Source organism: Thamnophis sirtalis, unplaced genomic scaffold (assembly GCF_051295495.1).
Source record: "Thamnophis sirtalis isolate CommonGarterSnake01/CBP01778 unplaced genomic scaffold, rThaSir2_p1.2 scaffold_1, whole genome shotgun sequence".
In the NCBI taxonomy this organism is placed as follows: domain Eukaryota; kingdom Metazoa; phylum Chordata; class Lepidosauria; order Squamata; family Natricidae; genus Thamnophis; species Thamnophis sirtalis.
This window is the reverse complement of record NW_028261381.1, coordinates 66,242,345-66,264,406: the sequence shown is the minus strand read 5'-3', so window position 1 is coordinate 66,264,406 and position 22,062 is coordinate 66,242,345. Positions and strand designations below refer to the sequence as shown.

Here is a 22,062-nt window from a genome sequence, read left to right as displayed (position 1 = left end):
GTATCCTTGAATCAGGGTTACAGAAAACAAAGCACTTTTCCAAGTGTACCTTACATAAACCACGACTGATGATCAATCAATGTTGTACGAACCAAGGAATGTTGACTCCTGCAACCAGGACGTGGCACCATCCATCCTTTTAGCCCCAGAATATCCCCTAACGAGCCCCAGCTGCATAATTAATCTTGCATCCCGAAAAGACTCACAGAAGACTGCTGCTGAGTCACAACAGTAAACAAATTATGAAATTATAACAATTTTTTCTCATGAACAGTAATGTATTAATGTCTGCTGATACTTTTTTCCTTTCTTCCACTTTCTCTATATTTATCTCTATATTCATAGAAGTTTTAATACTGTTATATTATTTACTTGATGTTTATCAGTAACTTCTCTCTTAGATACTGAGGAACAGGGACTGACAAAATTTTAAATATTTGTTTAAATAATATATCACATTATTAACTTTATATCAGCCTTCCCTGTCTTGGTACCCTCAAATCCTGGCTGCAATTTTAATATTTGTAAGTCAGCATGGCTAAATGGTGGCTGGGTGCAATTATTTTCTCCCCAAATTTATATTTAATTTTTCCATTATCAACATTCATTGGGACATAACATACAATTATCACTATGTATTTCTACTTCCATATGCATCCACTACAACTTGGACGACACCATTCCTAATCAATATGTATAACCATACATTTTAAAAAAGGAAGTATATTTATCATTATAACTATTCATCAAATCAATACCATTCCATAAGATCAAACCACTTTCATTTAAATATATTGCATTTTTCCTTTATTTAATTTCAGTCATCTGCATGGCCAGGTTGTTCCAGTGATAACACTGACTATGAATCATTTCTGGAAAGCAGAAACACTCACTGCCCTCTATTCATCCTAGTCCATTGGAAAGAGAACCTTGGCCCATATTTTTTCTGCTACACACATCAAAAGTTGTGTTTTTGGCTTGCACTGGCTCGGGTCACGTTGTCTAATTCACCTGCTATACTTCCTTTTATATTGACACAAACTCTGTAGTTTGATATGGCCTATGAGCTAATCAATAAAGTAAACCTATTGTACACAACCTCCTCCTCTTCTCCCCTCAATGGTTATTGCCCTCCCCAACTATTTGTCCTGGGCTAACTGGGATGCCTTCCCATGTTGGAAAACAGCTGGACCAGTGGGCCTTTCTGGTTGTTTTTACAAATCCGCTCAGCGGCACAGTGAAAGGCTTTTTCTTTCTCTTCCAAACTCTTTGACAGGGTGTCAAAACTGAATCTTTCTTTAAAAAGAAAGAAAGAAAGATATCAGGGGAAAATTAGCAAGATATATGTCAGTCTCACCCAAGTGAGAGGAAGAATAGTAAAAAAAAAAAGGGGTGAGTGGGGGTGTTTTCTTGTTTTCTGTTTCTATTCTATTCTATTTCTGTTACTTATGGCCGGGCAGCTGATTCGGATCCGATTTTGAGCAAACTTTTGAGATTCTTATATTACTGGTTGGGAATATCTTAGTTCAAAAGCGGGGGTGGGGGTTGGGATAGACTGTGTGCTGGTTACTGCGGAAGGAAGCCGCAGAAGCCCAGAAAAAGACCTCGCTGTTTTATGTTCTTCCCAACAGGTATTGCAGCCAGGTCAAATCACATTCTACATTTTGAAAACAGCCCTAAAGAAACTTCAATGCAGTATGCTCCGCAGCAGCAACAATTGATTCGAAGGCTTTCTATATATAGCCGGGGAAAGCGCGCTTCCGGTACAGAAACCATCGCCTGCCCCTTTAAGGCGGCACTCCCCCTGACGAGGTGCGGGGGGGGGGGGAGACACACATTTTCTTTTTCAATAGCGAGAGCGGGTGGAACGGCGTCCATAAGCACGCATGCGCGCCGAATCCATCTACGCAAGAGGAAATCTGTGTGGTGGACTTTAGGTGATACGTCAAGACGCGGAGCACGTACCAGGGGGGCGGGGTTCCCGGGGAAGAGCAGGGTCCGCGCGGAGCCTCCCGGGCAGCGGGGGAGGGGGAGACCCCCGCGCCCCGCCAACCATGTTCCGCTACCAGGTGAGAAGGTGACGGCAGCGCGCGGCGGAGGCTGCCGGTCTCCCGCGCAGGCGGGGCCTCCTCCGTCGGGAAGGGAAGGCGGCCAGGGACCACCCTTGCGGTGACCTTTGACCCGCCGCGGGAGCTCCCCGGCATTTGCGGAGCGGAGGCTCCATCTACCAGCGGGAGGTTCCCCACCCCCTCTGCACGCCGGGGGGGGGGCATTTAGCCCGGCTTGGCCAAGCGGAGCAGATCTCGGGGGTGGGGAGTGAGTGGGGGGAAGATCGGGCTCCTCTTGGTCTTTTCTTTGCTTCATCCAAGTTCCGGTCTCCTCGCAAGGCGGCAAAGGCAGAGATGACTTGTAGGGCGGCCGATGCTTTGCGGAAGAAGGCTGGCCTCTTCCTCCGACTCTCGGCAGCCGCTTTGCCGCACCAAAATAATAATAATAATAATAATTTATTTCGAGCTGTGCCGGAGCTTCTTTGGCTGCCCAGGGCCTTTTAAGGATCGCCCCTTTTTCCTTGTATTCTCCAGGGGCTGGTATCTTTGAAAACACGTGGAGCTGAATTAGAGACCCCGGCGTGAATCAGTTATATTCCTTTTCGCAGGGAAGAAAATTACCGAAAGGGAAACCTAGCTAGATGTAATCCATGTAAATTAATATCTCTGTGACATGGTACTTCAGGATTGGAAGGCAAGGGAACGAGGAGGTTTGGTTCGCGGGACACAAATCTAGGGATTGGGAAATTTGGAGGTAAAGAGTAACTCTTATCAGGGAAGGTATGCAACTAGCTGGTGCCTTGGAAAGTTCAGTAATCAAAATTATAAATGTTGCTTAAGAATGATGCTTTTAACAGCCGTGTCGAAGTAATCTTTTGTCTGCAAAGATGAGTATGAAAATGGATTTTTTAAAAGAAGAAATAGACATTAGTTGATAATTCCATTATTGTTTTGATCTCAGTTTTCATTTGGATGTTGCCTGTGGAGGTTAGGATTGATTTTGAGACACTAGAATAGGTTCCTCTTATTCTCAGCATTTAACTTAATGCTGTTTATAAGATTCAGACCTGCAGGAATATAAGTGCAGTAAGCTTTTCTAACCTGATGACCTCCACATGAACCTATAGCCATCAGAGTTCCTAGTCAGCATCACCAATACTAGCTGAAAAGACTAGGAGTTGTAATCCAAATACTATAGGGCATAGGCATGCTAGGATGCTAGAATTTTGTTTGGTGGGTCAAACATGACTGTTGAAGATACAAAAGTATTATATGATGCTGTTTTCTCTGAGCAATTTAATGAGCTAAGCTCCATGTAACACAATCTCCATTTTACCTCAACTTTAGTCTTCCCCATAACCAACTCTACACCTGGGATCATATACTAACTCATGTTTGAAGAACTGATGAACAGAAGGCTGTTTAGCACAATGTACTAAACCAGGGATCCTCAGCCCTGTTCTATGAACCGGCACCAGTCCCCGAAATACCAGAAACCCATTCACACAAACAAGTGAAGCCCAATGTGTGGCATGCAGGCAGCATATGCAACCACACCCCCCTCTGATCCATGGAAAAACTTCTCCACAGAACCGGTCCCTGGCACCCAAAAGGTTTGGGGGCCCGTACTAAACTATAAGATGGAAAAGATAACATTTGTGAGAGACAGCAGTCACAGTAGATTCAGCATTTTCATTGTTACCTATACATTTAGAGAGGATGGCTTTCCCCCATGGTGTTTTGTGTGTGTGTGTGTGTGTGTACCTATGAAAGGTTTATCCTATGCTTTAGAAAATTCAAAACTTTCTCATTTACACACTCTTAGTATCTCTAATTTTTTTCACCCCTAGGCCAAAAGACTATCCAAAATCCAGCTTTGGAAATGTATGTTTCAAAAATTCAAAGTATCCTGTGGCACCCCAAAGTGCTATGCCACTAGTTTTGGAATCATGGCTACAGTTTATTGTTTGCTTACTATTTTAAAATTATGAGAAATGACTAGTTTTTGGTAATGTAGTGTGGAGGTGCCCATATGTGACTCTGGCTTCAGGCTTTCACTGTAAATGTATAGCTGGGTTCGTATAACTCACTAAATCATAGTAAATCACATTATGCTTAGTCTGTATTTCTAAAATTACTGAAGTGGCTCAAGCTTTGAGGTGATTCAGGTACAATTTTCCCAGATCAGTCTAAGAACATGAACTCATGATCCCTTAACTTAACAATTATGCTTAAAATTCCATTAAGCATTTTGTACTTGTAACAATGACTGTAAAAACAAGGAGATGAATGTGTGTAATCACACCCTTGTTTTTACACTTTCACTCTTTTATCCGTCTGTGTAGTTGAAGAAATAGTTACTAGAAGGAGTAGTTGAAGGTACTGTAGACTGGTGGCATTAATAAAATCGATCCCTTTAAGTAAGAAAATGAAAATTGCATTCTTTTTCCCATTCCATCATTACTTCTCTCTCCTCCCTAGCTTTTCTGCAACAGAACATTACTTTTATATATATTATATACATATGAGAAATAAAGCAGTGGGTTACATTTAAGTCCAAAGATCTAAACAGGTTTTGATAGATAATGTAAGGAAAACTTGCAGAATAAATAATATTGGCAATGTGATAAATAACTACTTTTATTTGAAGAAAGACAAGTTTTTGCAAATTAACTTTATTCTGCTTTTAAAGCAGACTTTACATAAATGCTTTTATAGTACTACACACACATGGGCGCGCACACTTAATTTCATTATTGTGCTCTATCCTGCAATCATAGGCTGATTCTGGTATCCAGGATAAAAGCAAAAGAAGAACTGTTTGTTATATGTTAACATGTGCATTTAAGCTATACTTAACTCCTAAAAGATATAATAGTTTAGGATTTAATAGGGCAGTTAATTGAGTTGAGAACATAAAAGTACGTGTGAGGTAATTGCTTTCTTCATGATTTGTTCCTTGTCATAATTTAAATTTGTGTACGCACTATGGATAAATTATTCATTTTCATTTTCTGTTGGGAGGAGAAGATTGTTATGATTTGAAACTAAAATATATATTTAATCTAAATATATCTTGAATTGGGTCATGATTGCAGTCATTCACTGAATGAAACAGATGTGCTGTGCTAAAAAGGAAGAGGAAGCATACAGATATTAAATTTACAATTTTATATAGAATGATTCTGCTGGGGAGAACAAAGTATTTTGGAAGAGGTGGTATCCAACCATCAAGTTAGTCATTCAGAATTAGTTTCATTGATGCATTGTGCTGAAATATAGTTTATTTAATAATGGCTTGAAGAAGCCATAGTTGACAGGCTTTGCACATTGTGCTAAATTATATATTATTAATAGTAAACCATAATTGTTTTGGGTCATAAGCGATGTTAATTCAAACCCAAACAAACAACATTGTGGCTAGTAAAAAATGTGAATCCAGTTTGTTATTTAATATGATATATGAATTTAACGTTCAATATTAAACTCTTAACTTGTGAAATTATAGATATTGGGGGTCTAGTTTTGTTTTCTTTTGGGGGAAAACAGATTTCTAGACTTTTTTCTAGAATAATATTTTTGGATTACTGTAGAAGTGGGCTAAAATCGCTAAAATTTTCTTTATTTTAAGTCCCTTGAGGACTGCCCTTTAGATGAAGATGAAGAAGCCTTTCATAATTTGGCTGAGGAAGATGAGGATATCGATCAATTCAACGATGACACATTTGGAGCTGGCGCAATTGGTGAGTTCGTATAGTTAATATAACCTGACTTTCTATTTATATGACTGAGATTCTCTAATACCTTCTGCCCATACATGTAATATCATAATTAAGGTAATCAGTCTCATGTCTTCTCCATGGAGTAACTTTTAAATTGGTTCTATGTTCACTGCTGAATGTAGATGTTCTGGGGAAGCCCCTCTCTATTCCAAGGCGATGATCTTCTGCCTGGGAGATAAAGGCATAACATGAGGCGTGAAGGAATACTGCATGGGAGAAATGTGAGGGAAATGCTGTATGTGTCATTGCTTTGTAGACGATGACTGGCAGGAAGCGCACGAAAGATTGGCTGAGCTGGAAGAAAAGCCTGCTTCCTCAACAGAGCAGGTGGATCACAGAGTTACGGATGAGATGGACCTGTTGGGTGATCATGAGGAAAACCTGGCAGAGAGGCTTAGCAAAATGGTGATTGATAATGAATTGGAAGATCCAGCCATTATGCAGGCTGTGCAGACTCGGCCTCTGATACAGGTATGCAGCGAGTGATGAAAATGATGGGGGAGAAATAGGATCCAATGTTTACTGGTTCATGTAGTAACAATAAAGCCATTTCACTAATTTTTTGTTTCCTTCTTCCCAGCAGCCACGTGGCCTCAATTCAAGCATCTGGGATGGACCCTCAGTTTTGAGGCGCATTAGAGGACCACTCCTCACTCAGGTTCAGTGTTCTTTTTATTGTGTTTCTTAATCATCAAGAATATTAGTTTCTCCTGTCAGATATTGTCTTTCCCTATTCATTCTTACATAATGTTCAAGGAGCTATGTAGGAGCCGTGTAGCTGATAAAGGATCTGTTTTTAACCAAAAAGGTTGCTATCATAACGGGATGGCCAAAGGATAGAAAGAAATCTCTGTTACTGAAGTTTTGCAAAAGGAACAAAGTGCCCTAAAAATAATTAATAACACACCATATCTTATCTCTTTGTTTCATCTATTGATAGTCCAGGTGGAGCAGCTAGAGACTTTGGAGTGCAACTCTTGCTCAATGTTTTGGAACCTTTGATGTTTGTGCTTAATCAGAGTAAAATTAAAGCATTTTAATAGATTATCTAAAATTTTCTGCAAAAATAAATTACGGGTAGTTGTCAACATACGACTGGTCACTTAGTGACCATTAGAAGGTACGACAGGCCTTGAAAAAAAAGGATTTACGTCGTGGATTTGAAGTTCCAACATCTGCATCCCCTTCTGCCGTGCTCATGTGACCACATTTGGGCACTTGGCAGCTAGCCCAATTTGCAACCGTTTGCAGCATCCCACAGTCACGTGACCACAATTTATGATTTCCTCCCCTTCCCCCCAAATCACCATTCCTTGACTTACAGGCCTTCGCTTAGTGATTGTCCAAAGTTACATTCAGCTGCTTGGCAACTGGCATATATTTATGAGGGTTGCAGTGTCCCAGGGTCATGTGATCGTCTTCTGTAACCTCCAACAAGGACAGGCAATGTGGAAGCCAAATTTACTTAATGACTGTGTTACAAACTTAACAACTGCAGTGATTCACTTAACAGTTGTGGCCAAAAAGGGTATAAATTAGGGCAAAACTCACTTATCAGCTGTCTTGCTTAGCAACAGAAATTTTGGGCTCAATTTGGTAGTAAGTCGAGGACTACTTCTGCTAGGATCTTTGGGCAACCACTACCAAAAATGTTGTAAAACCAGTTGTGGTCACGTGGTGTGGCCACTTAACAAATGTCACTACCTAAAACTAAAATAATAGGCTTAAGTTAAGGACTACCTATTAAAAAAATGTAGAATTTTTAAAACTTAGATTAGACAAAATTAGTTATCAGAAATTGAACGACCCTTTAAATGAGGATTAAATCAATTTCACGCTGGATAGTTTGTACCTTCCTTTCCCAACTTGGTCCCCATTCAGTTAGCTGACAGAAAATTATGGGAGTGAGATCTAATGTATCGAGAAGGAAGAAGGTAGAACGACTGCTTGTCAATACCTGCTAGCCTTTCTGCTCCTGCTTACTGAGTCATTCTTCTAAATTAGAGGCGGAATTTATCATTCCCTGCTTCCCCTCCCCCCCACATCGCTTTCTCCCCCTCCCCCTCTCTCTTTCTCTAAAGAACTGTTAACACGGATGAAAAGGGATCCCATGTTTCTCACTATCTAGTATCTAAAACTGCAGGTACTATGTTTATTTAACAAGAATGTTTCTCCTCCATTGCTAGTTCTTGCTTGCCACAAAAAAAATACTTCTGTTTACTGTTTGATAGCCACCAGTCTAAATGCTACTTGAGAAAGATATTGATTAAGCAATATTTAAAGGGAATGCCAGATGTGATTCTCTCCTCTTCAGGAAGTGCCCTCCGTATCTGTGCTGGAATATGCCCTACCACAGAGGCCTTCGCAGTCCCGGGAAGAGGAGCAAGATGTCTCAGAGCGAGCTCTACCCAGGCGATCATGCTCCCCAGTTATTGGCAGTCCTCCTGTTAGGGCTGTTCCTATTGGGACACCTCCTAAGCAGCCCACCATGCCCAACTTCAACCAACAGGTATTGTTTGCCCCCTCTACAATAAAGGTGCGTGGACCTACGGTAGAGGATGCTTAAAGGGACAGAATAAAGTAGAATGCAATGTAATAAGCGATAGCATCCCCTGAATGCTAGCTCTCCTTCAGTAGAGAATGTATTTCTTTTTGGCCAGCTGTCAAATTGACATGGTGTCAATGTCAACCTGAACTTTCCAGTCCTATTTCCATTGTGAAAGTAACTGGGAATTAAACTTGGAACTGGCAGAAACATTTGGTGGTTGAGCCTTAAACAACTTGCCATGAATGCTTACTCTACTTTCTTCTCCTTTCTGTTCAACAGATCCTATGTCCGAAGCCTGTCCACATCAGAGTCCCAATTCAGCAACGTTATCCAAGTCCCTTCAATGAGAGGATGTCTCCAAACCAGCTCTGCAATGTAACGGTAGTCTTGCCTCATTTGTTTTGTATGTTGAGTTGGCCTTTGATAATTATTAGTCTTGCTTCCCCTTTCCTCCTGGATTACTTTATCCTTCTAATGTTCCTGAAGGTGATTTGTCATAAATGTATTCTTAAATTCTATTATCAGCCTGCCCTTTTTTGAAATAATAATTTCTGATCTTAAGCAAATTTAATTCTCTATGGACAGCAAAGACCATGTCAATGAAAGGAAACTCCCAGAGCAATCTCCCTACATTTCTGACTTCCATAACCTGGGGGCTTCAAGAAGAGTGGGACTTTTGGAAATTAATGTAATCCTAACACTTCTGAAAGCTATTAGTTTTGGAAAGATGGACATATGACTTTAGCTTTTCATTTTGCAAATAAGGAATATTGAAAAATAATCATATCCTTTTATTTTTATACAATTTATAAAGACTTTCAGGTCTCTCACAATGAAACTGTTGGTTTCAGCATTAACTCCGTGCTAGTGGCTGTAAACCATACTTAGCCCTTCAGGGGTTTGTGATCTACAGATCTTATTGGCCATTCAATGAAGTATGGCATTCTGTTGTTAAAAAATATTGCCTTTTATATTGAATTGCTCAGCCTCCCTCTTTCACTTTCCTCTTTCTTTATCCTATCTGTATGATAGAAATAATTGCTATACATACAAGATATTTTAAAAAATTAATTACATGTTCATTTTGGTGCTGTCCAAATTAATTCGGTATTTTAACGTAATTATTCTGGATACTTTATGTACAAATGAATAAGTAGTATTTCTGCTTCTCTATGATTGTTCAAGCATTTCTAGTTTTGCATTTTCCTTTCTCCTTCTGAATGTATATAGAAGCAAACTAAATTTTACCTTAAGAATTCAAGTATTCCATTTCTTTTACCAGAACAACTCCCTCTTAGGCCATCCGTTCCCTCCTAATGTTACTCCTGTTCTTACCCACCTCCAGAGAGCACAGCTACTAGGAGGAGCACAGGTAAGCATCAGCCTACTACTCCTTCTCATTTCCATTATTAATGGGTGCAGCATTTTCTGCATGAGGAGCGAAACCTAAAATCCCAAAGATGCATGAAACCCTGAATTTGCTAATTGTATGTTTAAATTAAATCAGATTCATTGTCTATCTTGGCCCTGTTTCTTTTTTGTCCCTTGTTTCTCTTCCTTTCTTACATGCAGCTTTCTTCCCTTCATCCCGCTGGGACCTTCACTTCTGCTATACAAGTTCTTCCTCTTTACATTTGTCTCTATCACTTCCTGATTCATGCATTTAGGAACAGCGGAGCTATAAACAAGTCTGTATGGGTGGTTGAAGATCTGATGCTTCTGCTTTCCCTCTCCCACTCTGTAGGCAGGGAGGATGTCTCCCAGCCAGTTTGCACGGGTCTCTGGTCTTGTTGGCAGCCCTCTTGCACCCATGAATCCAAAACTGCTCCAGGGCCGAGTAGGACAGATGATGCCTCCAGCCGGTGGCTTTCGTGCCTTTTTTGGGGCACCAGCTACGCCACCATCACAACACCACTCCACATGTCCTGGAGCTCACCTGCAGAATTTACGGTAACCTTCTTCCACCCGCCTTTTAACATACTGAGTTGTGTTTGTGAACACTCCGTGGCCCTTTCTGAGGAGGATCTTTTATTTTCCAGGCCTCGGCCACAGATGTTCAGGCCAGATACAACTCACCTTCATCCACAACATCGACGACTCTTGCACCAGAGACAGCAGCAGAACAGGAAGTGAGTAGCCAATACGCTTCTTTGCTTTCATGAAGATAAAGGAGAGTCTAATTGCTTTCACACTGCAAACGGTGAGGTCAGAGCTCCATGTGCTTTGCATCAAAATAACCCATTTTTTGTGTTTGTCCCAAGCGACTTGCGCAGTAACATGATTGTGCTTAGAAACATATAAATCAAGAATTCTGGGAATGGGCTGGAGGGCAGAAGCAACTATGGGAAAATGAATAATCTCTTTAAAAGCTCTATGAAAAATTTCAGAAATATATTGCAGGGAGAGAGAAAATCCAGAGTACTGTATTAGACCAATCTATAGACTTTTGTTAGTTATTAGCCATAATGCTTAAAATTGAATTTCCATAAGCAAAGCATCTGCTGACTAGACAAGAAGAACAGACGGGGAAGTGTATTCCTCTTCTGCATTTCTATAGAGCAAGCAGTGAACCTTTGGACTTGATGGATGGTTAGCTCTTTTCAACAAGGCTTTTCATGCATTCTTGAGAAAATATCTGCACTGGATACCTGTCCCCCTATCTGCCATTTACACTTCTGTTTCTTCATTGCGCTATTCACTGAAAGTAGTAGTCAGCCTTTTGATAGTTTGCCCTATCAAAACATGTTATTGATTGAAATTACATTGTAATGTTATACTTATCTGGAGCTGTCTTTCACGACAGCTGCAGAAATTTGCTTAAAAGCGGTTTGCTCTGCTTAGGATGGACTTGTGCTTTATACAGTTGCAAAAAAAAGTATGTGAAATCCTTGGGATTACGTGGAGTTTTGCATGAATTGGTCATAAAATGTGCTCTGAATTTCATCTAAGTCACAACAATAGAAAAACACAGTCTGCTGAAAATAATACTACACAAACATTAGATGTTGCCATGGTTTAATTGAACATAACATGTAAACATTCACAGTGCAGGGAGGAAAAAGTATGTGAACCGTTGGACTTAATAACTGGTTGACCCTCTTTGGCAGTAATAACCACAACCAAACGTTTCCTGTAGTTGCAGATCAGACCTGCACAACGATCTGGAGTAATTTTGCACCACTCCTCTTCACAAAACTGTTTCATTGTAGCAATATTCTTGGGATGTCTGGTATGAATCGCTCTCTTAAGGTCATGCCACAACATTTCAATTGGGTTTAGGTCAGGACTCTGACTGGGTCACTCCAGAAGGTGTATTCTGTGCTGTTGAAGCCATTGTTTTGTTGAATTATTTGTATGCTTTGGGTCATTGTCCTGTTGCATCACCCATCCTCTGCGGAGCTTCAGTTGGCAGACAAATGGTCGTACGTTTTCCTGCAAAATGTCTTCATAAACTCTGGAATTCATTGTCCCATCAATGACAACAATCCGTCCAGGCCCTGAGGCAGCAAAGCAACCCCAAACCATGATGCTCCCTCCGCCATGTTTTACAGTGGGGATGAGGTTTTGATGTTGGTGTGCTGTGCCTTTTTTTCTCCAGACATAGTGTTGTGTGTTTTTCCCAAACAACTCAATATTGGTTTCATCTGTCCACAGTATATTTTACCAGTAGTGCTGTGGAACATCCAGGTGCTCTTTTGCAAACTTCAAACGTGCTGCAATATTTTTTTGGGACGGCAATGGCTTCCTCCATGGTGTTCTCCCATGTACTCCATTCTTGTTTAATGTTTTCCTTATTGTAAATGTGTCAACAAAAATGTTAGCATATGCCAGAGATTTCTGTAGATCTTTAGCTGACACTCTAGGATTCTTCTTTACCTCATGAAGCATTCGGCGCTGTGCTCTTGCAGTCATTTTTACAGGACGACCACACCTAGGGAGAGTAGCAATAGTGCTAAACTTTCTCCATTTGTAGACAGTCTGTCTTACCGTGGACACATGAACATCAAGGCTTTTGGAGATACTTTTGTAATCATTTCCAGCTTCATGCAAGTCAACAATTCTTGATCATAGGTCTTCTGAGAGCTCTTTTCTGTGAGGCATGGTTCACATCAGACAATGCTTCTTGAAACCAGTAAACCCAAAACAGGTGTGTGTTTTTAAAGGGCAGGACAGCTGTCAGCAATACATCCAATATCATCACACTGATTGGAGTCTAGGTTGGCTCACTCCTGGCTCCAATTAACTCTTGAAGAAGTCATTAGGCTAGGGGCTCACATACTTTTTTCTCCCTGCACTGTGAATGTTTACATGTTCAATTAAACCATGGCAACATCTAATGTTTGTGTAATGTTATTTTCAGCAGACTGTGTTTTTCTATTGTTGTGACTTAGATGAAGTTCAGAGCACATTTTATGACCAATTCATGCAAAACTCCACATAACCTCAAGGGGTTCACATACTTTTTCTTGCAACTGTAAGTCGCATGCCATTGTTCCAAAGTATTTTCTTCAAAAGATACAGAATACAGCTGTTAATTGCATTTTGCCGGATTATGTTGCATTTCTTTTAGTCAACACAGGAATCTAAATGGGTCAGCAGGGGACCGAGGGAACCACCGAAATAACCACCAAGAGCAGATCAGGAAGGACCCTTATGCTAATCTTATGCTGCAACGGGAGAAAGATTGGGTATCCAAGATCCAAATGATGCAGCTGCAAAGCACTGATCCCTATTTGGATGACTTCTACTATCAGGTTGGTATTCCACCTATTTGAACAAGTGACTGTTAATTCTGTAGTCCCTGGTTATGCTTCATGGAAGATGCAGGCAGTAGCATCTGAAGGGTGCTTGGATAGATAAGAGAGTGACAAAACAGATGCAGTGGGGGGAGGTGGAAGGGAATTATCACATTCTCCTTATATTCCTCTTCTCTTTGCAGGTCATTTATACAAAGTTTCTGTCTATCTTTATTGTTTGGGTGGGATAGTGGATTTTTATTTTGTTCTAAAATATGTCAAGCTCATGCTGCTCAAGCTGGCTTCTAACCAACTTTTTGATGCTTTAGAACTATTTTCAGAAGCTAGAAAAATTGTCTGCAGCTGAGGAGATGCATGGCGACGGTCCTAAAAAAGAGCGTACAAAACTAATCACCCCACAAGTGGCGAAACTAGAGCATGCCTATAAACCAGGTAAGTTTCTGTTGTATAGGAAGAGGCTGCTCTATATATGCAGTACGTGGGAGATAAAATATAGATGTGCATGAATGGAATGGAGGGGGATTGAGATATCATAACTAAGGTAATTAAGAATCTGCAACTAGAAAATTCATCCATTGGAAAGATGTGTTTCTTAGTATTTTCTTTGCTTCCTATATTCAGGGAAAATATTCCTTCCCCTCATGCGCATACATGATGTTTAATTTTACTCCCATGTACAGCAGTTCTACAATTCTACTGCAATAGATTTAGCATAATACTGTAGAGGACGTAAAGGAAAGCAACCATATGCACACCAAGGAATAGAAACATTTTGTAGGGGTAGACAGATGTGAGCTCTTAGGGAAGTCAAAACAGAGCAATAGCAATAGCAGTTAGACTTATATACCGCTTCATAGGGCTTTCAGCCGTCTCTAAGTGGTTTACAGAGTCAGCATATTGCCCCCAACAACAATCCGGGTCCGCATTTTACCCACCTCGGAAGGATGGAAGGCTGAGTCAATCCTGAGCCGGTGAGATTTGAACAGCCAAACTGCAGAACTGCAGTCAGCTGAAGTAGCCTGCAGTGCTGCATTTAACCACTGCGCCACCTCGGCTCTTGTCCATACTTGGCTTTATTATCTAACTTGCAGAAAGACTAGAACCTATGGCACGCCAGCCATTGCCCCAACCCAGCTCCACCTTGCATATGTGTGCGCCTTGTGCCAGCCAGCTGGTCTTTGAGTCTGCTGCGTATGTGCGGGGGTGGGAGCACTCGCATTGCATTTTGGGCCTTGCGCAGCGCCCCCACGCCCCGTTTTGGACCTGGAAAGTCACTTGTACCGGCCTGGAAAGTCACCTGCACCAACCTGGAAGCCAAAAATTGAGGGTGGGAGATCACCGGGGGGGGGGTCACACATGCATGCGCTGGGGGTTGCACATGCATGCGGGGGATTGTGAGGGCAGGGGGCGGGGCATGGGTGAGGTCACACGTACATTGCATTTTGGCATACGACGACAAAAAGGTTAGCCATCACTGGACTAGATGTCCAAAGAATATGTAAAGATCACAAGAGTTTCAGACAAACAGTTTTGACTCATCAGACTCATCTGCATTGTTTCTCTTCTGTTCTTGCAGTGCAGTTTGAGGGCTCACTAGGGAAGCTGACCGTATCCAGTGTGAACAATCCCCGCAAAATGATAGATGCTATCGTGACTTTAAGAGGAGAGGAAGATGTAAGTTCCTCTTGTGATAATTACTTTGTCCTTGACTGGAACTTTTGTCTTACTATTTCATGTTTTTCCTTTCAACTATGAGAGGGAAATTTTTGAATTTTCTTCTCACGTTGTGGGAGAGAAATTTTCTGAATAATATATGTCCATTCAGCTGTAATTTCTTTCTCTTCCTTAGGAAACTAAGGAGAAGCAGGTTCGAGATAAAAGGCGCCAGACTCTCTTCACTATTGAAAAAGTGAGTTTGGCATTAATTCCTCATCCATCTTCAGATTAAAAATAATTACTGATAATCCTGCTGATAATAGCAGATTAATTGAAATCAGTTCCATAGTACAAAACAACAGGAGTACTGACTTGAATTAAGCTACAGTTTCAACAATAGTCCCCTGGAAGGACATCCTTCCAGTAGCTTAACCAAAATTAACCACAATTATTGCATTAACTTCGTTCTTATAATGCTGTTTCCAAATAAGTGAAATGAGCTTAAACAAATAGACTAGTTTACCAAGCCAGATGCTTGCCTGTTTAAATCAGAAATCTGTCCATACATACTGTCAATAAAGCATGGACTTGATTCATCGGTTCAAAACCATTTTCAAATTTTGGAAGTGTTGGAATGTTAGATGACATGTCTAAAATCTGTATGTTGGTACCTAGACATATAGCCTCCTCTTGGATGTAGAAGACTATGAGAGGCGCTACCTTTTGAGCTTGGAGGAGGACAGGTTGGCCTTGATGGAGGAGAGAAAGCAGAAAATCTGTGACATGTATGACAATCTGAGGGGAAAGGTGCCCAATCAAGAAAGGTAAGAAACTACCTGGTAGAATACTAACAGTTCAATAAAGAAAATGCTGTTTTGAATTCCTCTCTAATGTTTAGTAAGAGATTTCTTGTATCAGAAAGTACAAAAATAAGTAATTTTGGGGTTTGTTTTCCCCTTTCCACCATGCCTTACTACTATTATTTTGGGACCTATGCTTAATGCTGCTGTCACAACAATTGTAACAACTTCTCCCAGTTTGTCCCTTGCTTCTCAAAAGAGAGCTGAATGTACCTTCCAAATCACTTAATTGCTAGGTCAGCTTAAGATAGTACAAGCAAAAAAATGACATTTGACATTAATATAGCTAGTACAACTCCCAGTGAAAGTTTATTTATTTGAATTTATTAGCTACCCAACTCCAATGGACTCTGGTCAGTGTACAAAACTAGAAAGAAAATAGAAACAGATAAAAACATCAAATCAGAGAAACAGCCCATAATAAAATCATTTACATATCACTCTGTTATATATTTCAGGATGGTTTGGCATAGATCCATACATTTATGATTAAAAAACATAAATTTCATGGCATAAATTTCATGCTGGTGGTAAAGCTGTAAATTCAGAAGTTATTCCAAGATCATGAAATCTGCTTTACTTGGAAAATATAAAGACCATTTACATGTTTGGTTTCTAACTGAAAGTTATATATCCTCTTCCATCAGACTTAGTGATGACCCTTTTGTGCAGATTATGTGTATACGTAAAGGAAAACATCTAGTTGCACGGATCCTACCTTTCTTGTCCAGTGAACAAGCAGCTGAGATACTAATGGCAACAGCCAGGAATTTGCCCTTTCTAATCAAGAAAGATGCTCAAGATGAGGTAAATGAAACCTGAAGACAAAATATTATTATTATTATTATCATCATCATTGTTGTTGTTGCTATGGCACCCGCCTCACATAAAGCAGTTGTGGGTGGCTAGCACAATAAAAACATTGAAACAAAATACAAAACTAATGAGAAAAAAGTATGCAGAAGATAACCAGTCAGACAGCAAATTCACACAACTTATGATCTCAATCATTTTCTGACCCCTGTATCTGAGAGAAAAGCCAGGTCTTGTGGAAGGCCAGCAGGGTTGAGACTAATCTAGTTTGCAGAGGAATGGTGTCATTGAAAGTTTTGTCTGAAACATTTAAAGGACACCATTGTGTAATTCATAATCCTGAATTTTAGCATTCAGAAATTCCTTTGTATACTTTAATGTATTCTCTTGAGAAAGGAAAAGAAACAGTCTATATTTTCTATTTGTTGTTACTCAGATGCTTCTCTGTTATATAATACATATATGGAAATAAAGGTTCATTTGAATGAAGATACCTAGAATATTTATAGTAAAATATGGTATTAAAACTTTTGAGTATTTGAGTTCATTTAATCCAGAAAGACTCTAGTCAATAGATAGCTGCTTACGAAAGTGACAAGATTCATTAATTAATTGGTTTCAAACTTAATAGCCTTGCTGTAATTTAATTCCATATGTAATATACTGTATTTTTCGGAGTAGACACACTCTTTTTCCCCCTAAAAGAGGATGAAAACTTGGGTGCGTCTTATGTAGCTCCACACACCCACTGGCCCCAACCCTTTGGCCTCTGCCTCCCAGCAATTTACCTCCTTGCAGCAAACAAGAGGCTGATCTGGAGAAACTGAAAATGAAACTTGCTGTTTGCTTCACTAGGCAAATTGCTGGGAGGCAGAGGCAGATTTTTTTTCTTGTGCTAATCAGGCTGTTTGCTGCAAGGAGGAAAGTCAATAACTATAAATGCCTATAAAATGTTCAAATTATTAGACTTTTTTAAAAAAAGACTGCTTTATTATTGTTCTAGACAACTTAACAAAATGAAGAAGCTTTTTAAAATAAATGCTTGATCTGAAGAGGCCCTGTGCTATTGTATCTTCTTTTAAATAGCAGAGACTAACTATACTTCCAGAAAGCCACATCAATTTTAACAGCATCTGTACAAGTATAGTCTGAAATATAACACTACAGACTGTGTATATTGTCTGTACTGTTTGCTGTTTGTTGCAAGGAGGCAAATTGCTGGGAGGCAGATATTTTTCCCTTGTTTCTCCCTCCCCCCCCAAAAAAAAAGCTAGGTGTGTCTTATACTTCAGAGCGTCTTATACTCCGAAAAATACGGTAGTTTAGTTCTCCTTTCCCCCTTTTCTTTTCCAGTAACTTCTTCCACTGAAATTATTTACTCTTGTTTAGCAAATTAAAAAGTGCCATAATTTCTACTAGATTGAAAAATTTAGAAATTGGTGTGGTACTCTAGATTTGTTCCCGCCATCTCTTTGTGAGGTGCGTGCCATGTCTAAGTAACATGTGTTTTTTAATGTAACCTCCTTTAGGTGCTTCCCTGCCTCTTGAGGCCCTTTTCCCTTGTTCTTTATCATCTTCCATTGGGAACTGTTACCAGCATCCTACAACAGCTAATGAACCTACCTCACAGTGCAACAGTGACCACAGCTGCCAACCTCCACCTCACAGCAGTTCTCCAGAACAAGGTTTCTAATTCTTATTTTGCTTCCTCTGTACCTGCCTGATGGTTCCAGTTTAGGGTGCTACTTCTTTTCAGGATGTATAGGCAATACTCAACATATGACTGTAATGGAGCCTGCCTATTACAGTCATACGTTGTAACTGTCAAGTGAACCTATCCAACTGTATGACCATTTTTGCGGTAGTTATTAAGGAAATCCATGGTCATTAAGCAAACACCATGGTCATTAAGTGAACTAATTGTTCACTATAGACATATTTTGACAAAAACCAGAAATAAGTACCAATGTGCAGCAATACCATCAAGTCATGTGAACCTGGGATGCTGCAAATGACCATAAATGCCGAGGGCTTGAAGTTCACTCATGTGACTGTGCACTGGACCCAATCATTGGTCTGATTTGTATGATTGGTATGACCCAATCATACAAATCCAGGTTGTAAGTCCCCTTTTGGGGGGCAGTCATAATTTCAGATGGTCATAAGTCAAGGACTACCTATATTAGAAGCTAATGTGGTTCTTTCACTTCTGCTGCTCTGAAATAGGGAATCATGCTAATTTCAGAGTTTTCCCTCTCCCAGAAATGACTTTGAGGAATGAAGGGAAGACAATCTATGACACTTAGTCTGTAATGTAGCTTGGATATAGTTGTTAGCATAGGAATGCTTTTGTACCACCTGTTCAATGAAGCTCTTGAGGTGGTATCACTTTCCCTCCCTATATTATGTGGTAATTCTTGAGATGCCTGACTGCTTTGCATGCTTTTTATCACTCTAGCTTTCTTTTGACTATAATTGAGAATTGCTTTGGTGCAAAAGTAGGCAATCTTTCAGGGTCACAAAATGTTTATGGTCAGCCACAAACCCGCATTTTTCCAGGCAGTAAGCTAGGATACTTTCTTTTTTGGGACTTGGGAGAGTGTCAATACGTGACTTGCTTTGCAGTATGCAGATGTAATTTTTTTGTTGTTGTTGTTTTGTTTTTCCCCATTCTTTAGTTTGGCCTCTCTTTGTTATACTTGGTCTTAAGTCGAGGAGAGGAGTTGCAGAGTTCAGATTCTGTCACAGAACTCACACAAGATAATCAGTGGTGAGTCTTAAAACAGTGTATGTTGGATACATTTAGACTTGTGTTTCTCAGCCTTAGCAACTTTAAGATGCGTAAATGTAAACTCCCAAGAATTTCCCAGCCAACATTCCCAGTCAATTCTGGGAGTTAGAGCACACATTTTAAAATTGTTGAGGTTGAGGAGCAGTTATTTAGACTTTTAAAAGTTGTTCAGACTATAAAGCCAGCTTACTTAATGGAACATTTTCCATGGCAATTCCACAGTTGGCAGTTTAATTTCTGTATCGAACACTGAATAAAATTCACTGTTTTCACAACCATTGTTACTTTGTCCTTGGCAGGACGGAAGTGATGATCATGGCAATTAGGGAGTTTCTTCGAATCCCTCAGGCGGTCTTGGCTAAGCCAGTATCTACTCCCTCTAATCTTTTATCCCTCTTTTCTCGCTATGTTGATCAACAAAAGCTGAATGTGCTAGAGACAAAATTGCAGTAAGTATGTCCTGTTATCCATATAATAAGGGAATAGCAATAGCAATAGCAGTTAGACTTATATACCGCTTCATAGGGCTTTCAGCCCTCTCTAAGCCACCTCGGCTCAGTGGTTAGAAACAAGTGGGAAGAAACAAGAAATAAAGAATATTAGTGAAGAAGGGTTTGGAGAAGGTGGTATTGATCATTCTGTCTTAGTATAACCTACCTCACAGGATTGTTGTAGGGAAAAATGGCGGGAGATATGCCACTTTGAGCTCCTGAGGGAAAGATGGGGTTATTAAAGTAGCAAATAATGTATATAAAAAGGAGGGACACTTTAGATGTTATGTGTGTTTATACAGTCTTCTAAAACTCCCACAGTATTTCTGTAACACAAGCTTAAAAAAGAAAATAGGTAGGCGGGAAAGAGAAACATGGGTATTCCGAATCAAATAATTGTAATGTCATTAAATGTCAAAGACATTATATGAGCAGAGCATTGAATCAGGTTGAAATGTTTTCTGCAAAATATTTTTAGCCTATTAAAATGAGATGTAGAAGGGTGTAATGCAAATTTCATGCTTTATTCATGCCTATTTCCTCGTGGTCTTTTTTAGACTGTAAGGTCATGCAGTGAAAACATGTAATCTTATTCACATTATTTATAAATAATTCTCTTTATTTCAAAGATGGGTTCTGCTGTACTGCTTTTAAATTTGTTTAATCAGATTGTCAGTTTTTGCTTGGAAGTTATATACTGAAAAAAACTTTACCTTTCTGGCTAGTATTGCTATAGCCCATCTCATGGTTTTTATTCCCTATTTCAGGTTGATCCAAGGAATACGGTAGAAGGCCTCAAGAGTGTGGTCATGCTGGTCCATCATTGCTGTCACTCCAGCATCTTTTAGTGGGCAAAGAGGAGGCAGTGCCTTCTTCAAATAAATCCTTATAGGGTTATGTCTCTGGCCCAACACAGAAGATTGCTCTCTTGCCCTGAGCTTGGTTGGGGTGGTGCTTTTCCTTCTGCATGCCCTTGAATTGAATTCTACCCAAGCTCCGCCATCCTTTTCCTTAGCACTTTTGCAATGGCTTCTCTTCCCTACACAGATCCCTCTGCCCACTACACTACTGATGGACTATTAGAGAAAAGAGACCCTTCCTGTATTACTGCTAACAACCCAGAGCCAAGGGGTAGTGGTGTCGTTTTATTGTGGAAATGGAGAGGCCTGATGTTTCCGTGCCTCTGATAACGTTGGAGTGTGTTTTTAGATGATGGGAATTCCTCTTGATTGACCCACTGAGTCTATTTTCTGCTCTTCCTGTGGTAGATGCCGCATTGTAGTGCTGCCCATTCCCTACAAAGTAGTCATCTTTCTGAACCTTGTGATGAAGCAACATCATCTTTGCACACGTGTCTAGTCTTCCCAAGACTCATTTTCTACCTAAGCTTGTCTCTTAACCTGCACCTTGCTTCAAGCTGGCCAAGATCTCCCCGTAGACTAACCAAGAAGGTACCAGGAATGAATTCCTCTAGAGCAGATTAATCTTAACTGAATTTTGGTATCATACATTGCTAAGTACTGCTGGGTTGTCTTTTATTTTTTTGGAATGTGGTGAGGTTTTTTAATTTTTACTCTGTTTTTAAAAACAATTTGCACATGTAGGCATCCTCTAAGCAGTGAACTCCTCTTACTAACTGGCTGCTTCTCCACAGTATTCTCTTCCCCTATTTTCCTCTTGAAACCACATTCTATAGGACATTTCACCCCTTCCTTGAGCCCTCGCCCCCACTGTTACTCCTTCAGTATACACGATCAAGTGGTCCATTATTATTGTGCTTTTACTTTTTGGTTTGGTTATGATTAATGAAAATTTCTAAATTTACATTTTTATAGGGTATTGTAAATAAAAAAAATCTATACTTGTGGGGAGCGTATAGGTGTGGTTTATCTGTATATCTGGTTCATCTCTTGTTACACAAACTCCAGGGTGTTTGGGGAGACAAGATTAATTATATATCCCTGATGTTAGGAAAATATAACACAAGATTAATGTGTGCATTAAGGATTCCTACAACATATATCTGAAAAAATTAAATTGATCTAATGAGAAAACACTACCGTGTTTTCCCGAAAATAAGACAGGGTCTTATTTTCAGGGTCTTATTTTCTTTTTACCCACAAAATATGGCTTGGGCCTTATTATGAGGGGAGGGTTTATTGTTTTGGGGTTGCCGAGCAGCTGCTCTCTTGTGAGCAGCCTCCCAAAGAGCTGGGCACAGCCTCATGGGCGAATGGCTGTGTTGCGCTGTCACAGCAGCACAACACAACAGCCATGAAGCTACCACGCTCACGTGCAGCCACCCGGCAAACCCCC

The 22,062-nt window shown here is 40.1% G+C and overlaps 1 protein-coding gene across 2 annotated transcripts; it reads left to right on the top strand.

Moving 5' to 3' along the window:
• Positions 1-1,915: 1,915 nt before the first annotated feature.
• Positions 1,916-21,612, top strand: PATL1 (PAT1 homolog 1, processing body mRNA decay factor). Of its 2 annotated transcripts, none has more exons than XM_087714498.1 (19): positions 1,916-2,069; positions 5,680-5,791; positions 6,087-6,301; positions 6,414-6,488; positions 8,145-8,339; positions 8,658-8,759; positions 9,661-9,750; positions 10,123-10,328; positions 10,418-10,507; positions 12,949-13,132; positions 13,444-13,567; positions 14,712-14,809; positions 14,985-15,044; positions 15,467-15,615; positions 16,299-16,458; positions 17,994-18,149; positions 19,143-19,234; positions 19,555-19,704; positions 20,514-21,612. In XM_087714498.1, the coding sequence occupies exons 1-19, from the start codon at positions 2,055-2,057 to the stop codon at positions 20,533-20,535; spliced, it is 2,295 nt and encodes a 764-aa protein (XP_087570624.1). In that variant the 5' UTR covers positions 1,916-2,054; the 3' UTR covers positions 20,536-21,612. The 2 variants fall into 2 exon arrangements, with proteins under 2 accessions (XP_087570624.1, XP_013913933.2); XM_014058458.2 differs by having other exon boundaries at positions 6,411-6,488.
• Positions 21,613-22,062: the final 450 nt, after the last annotated feature.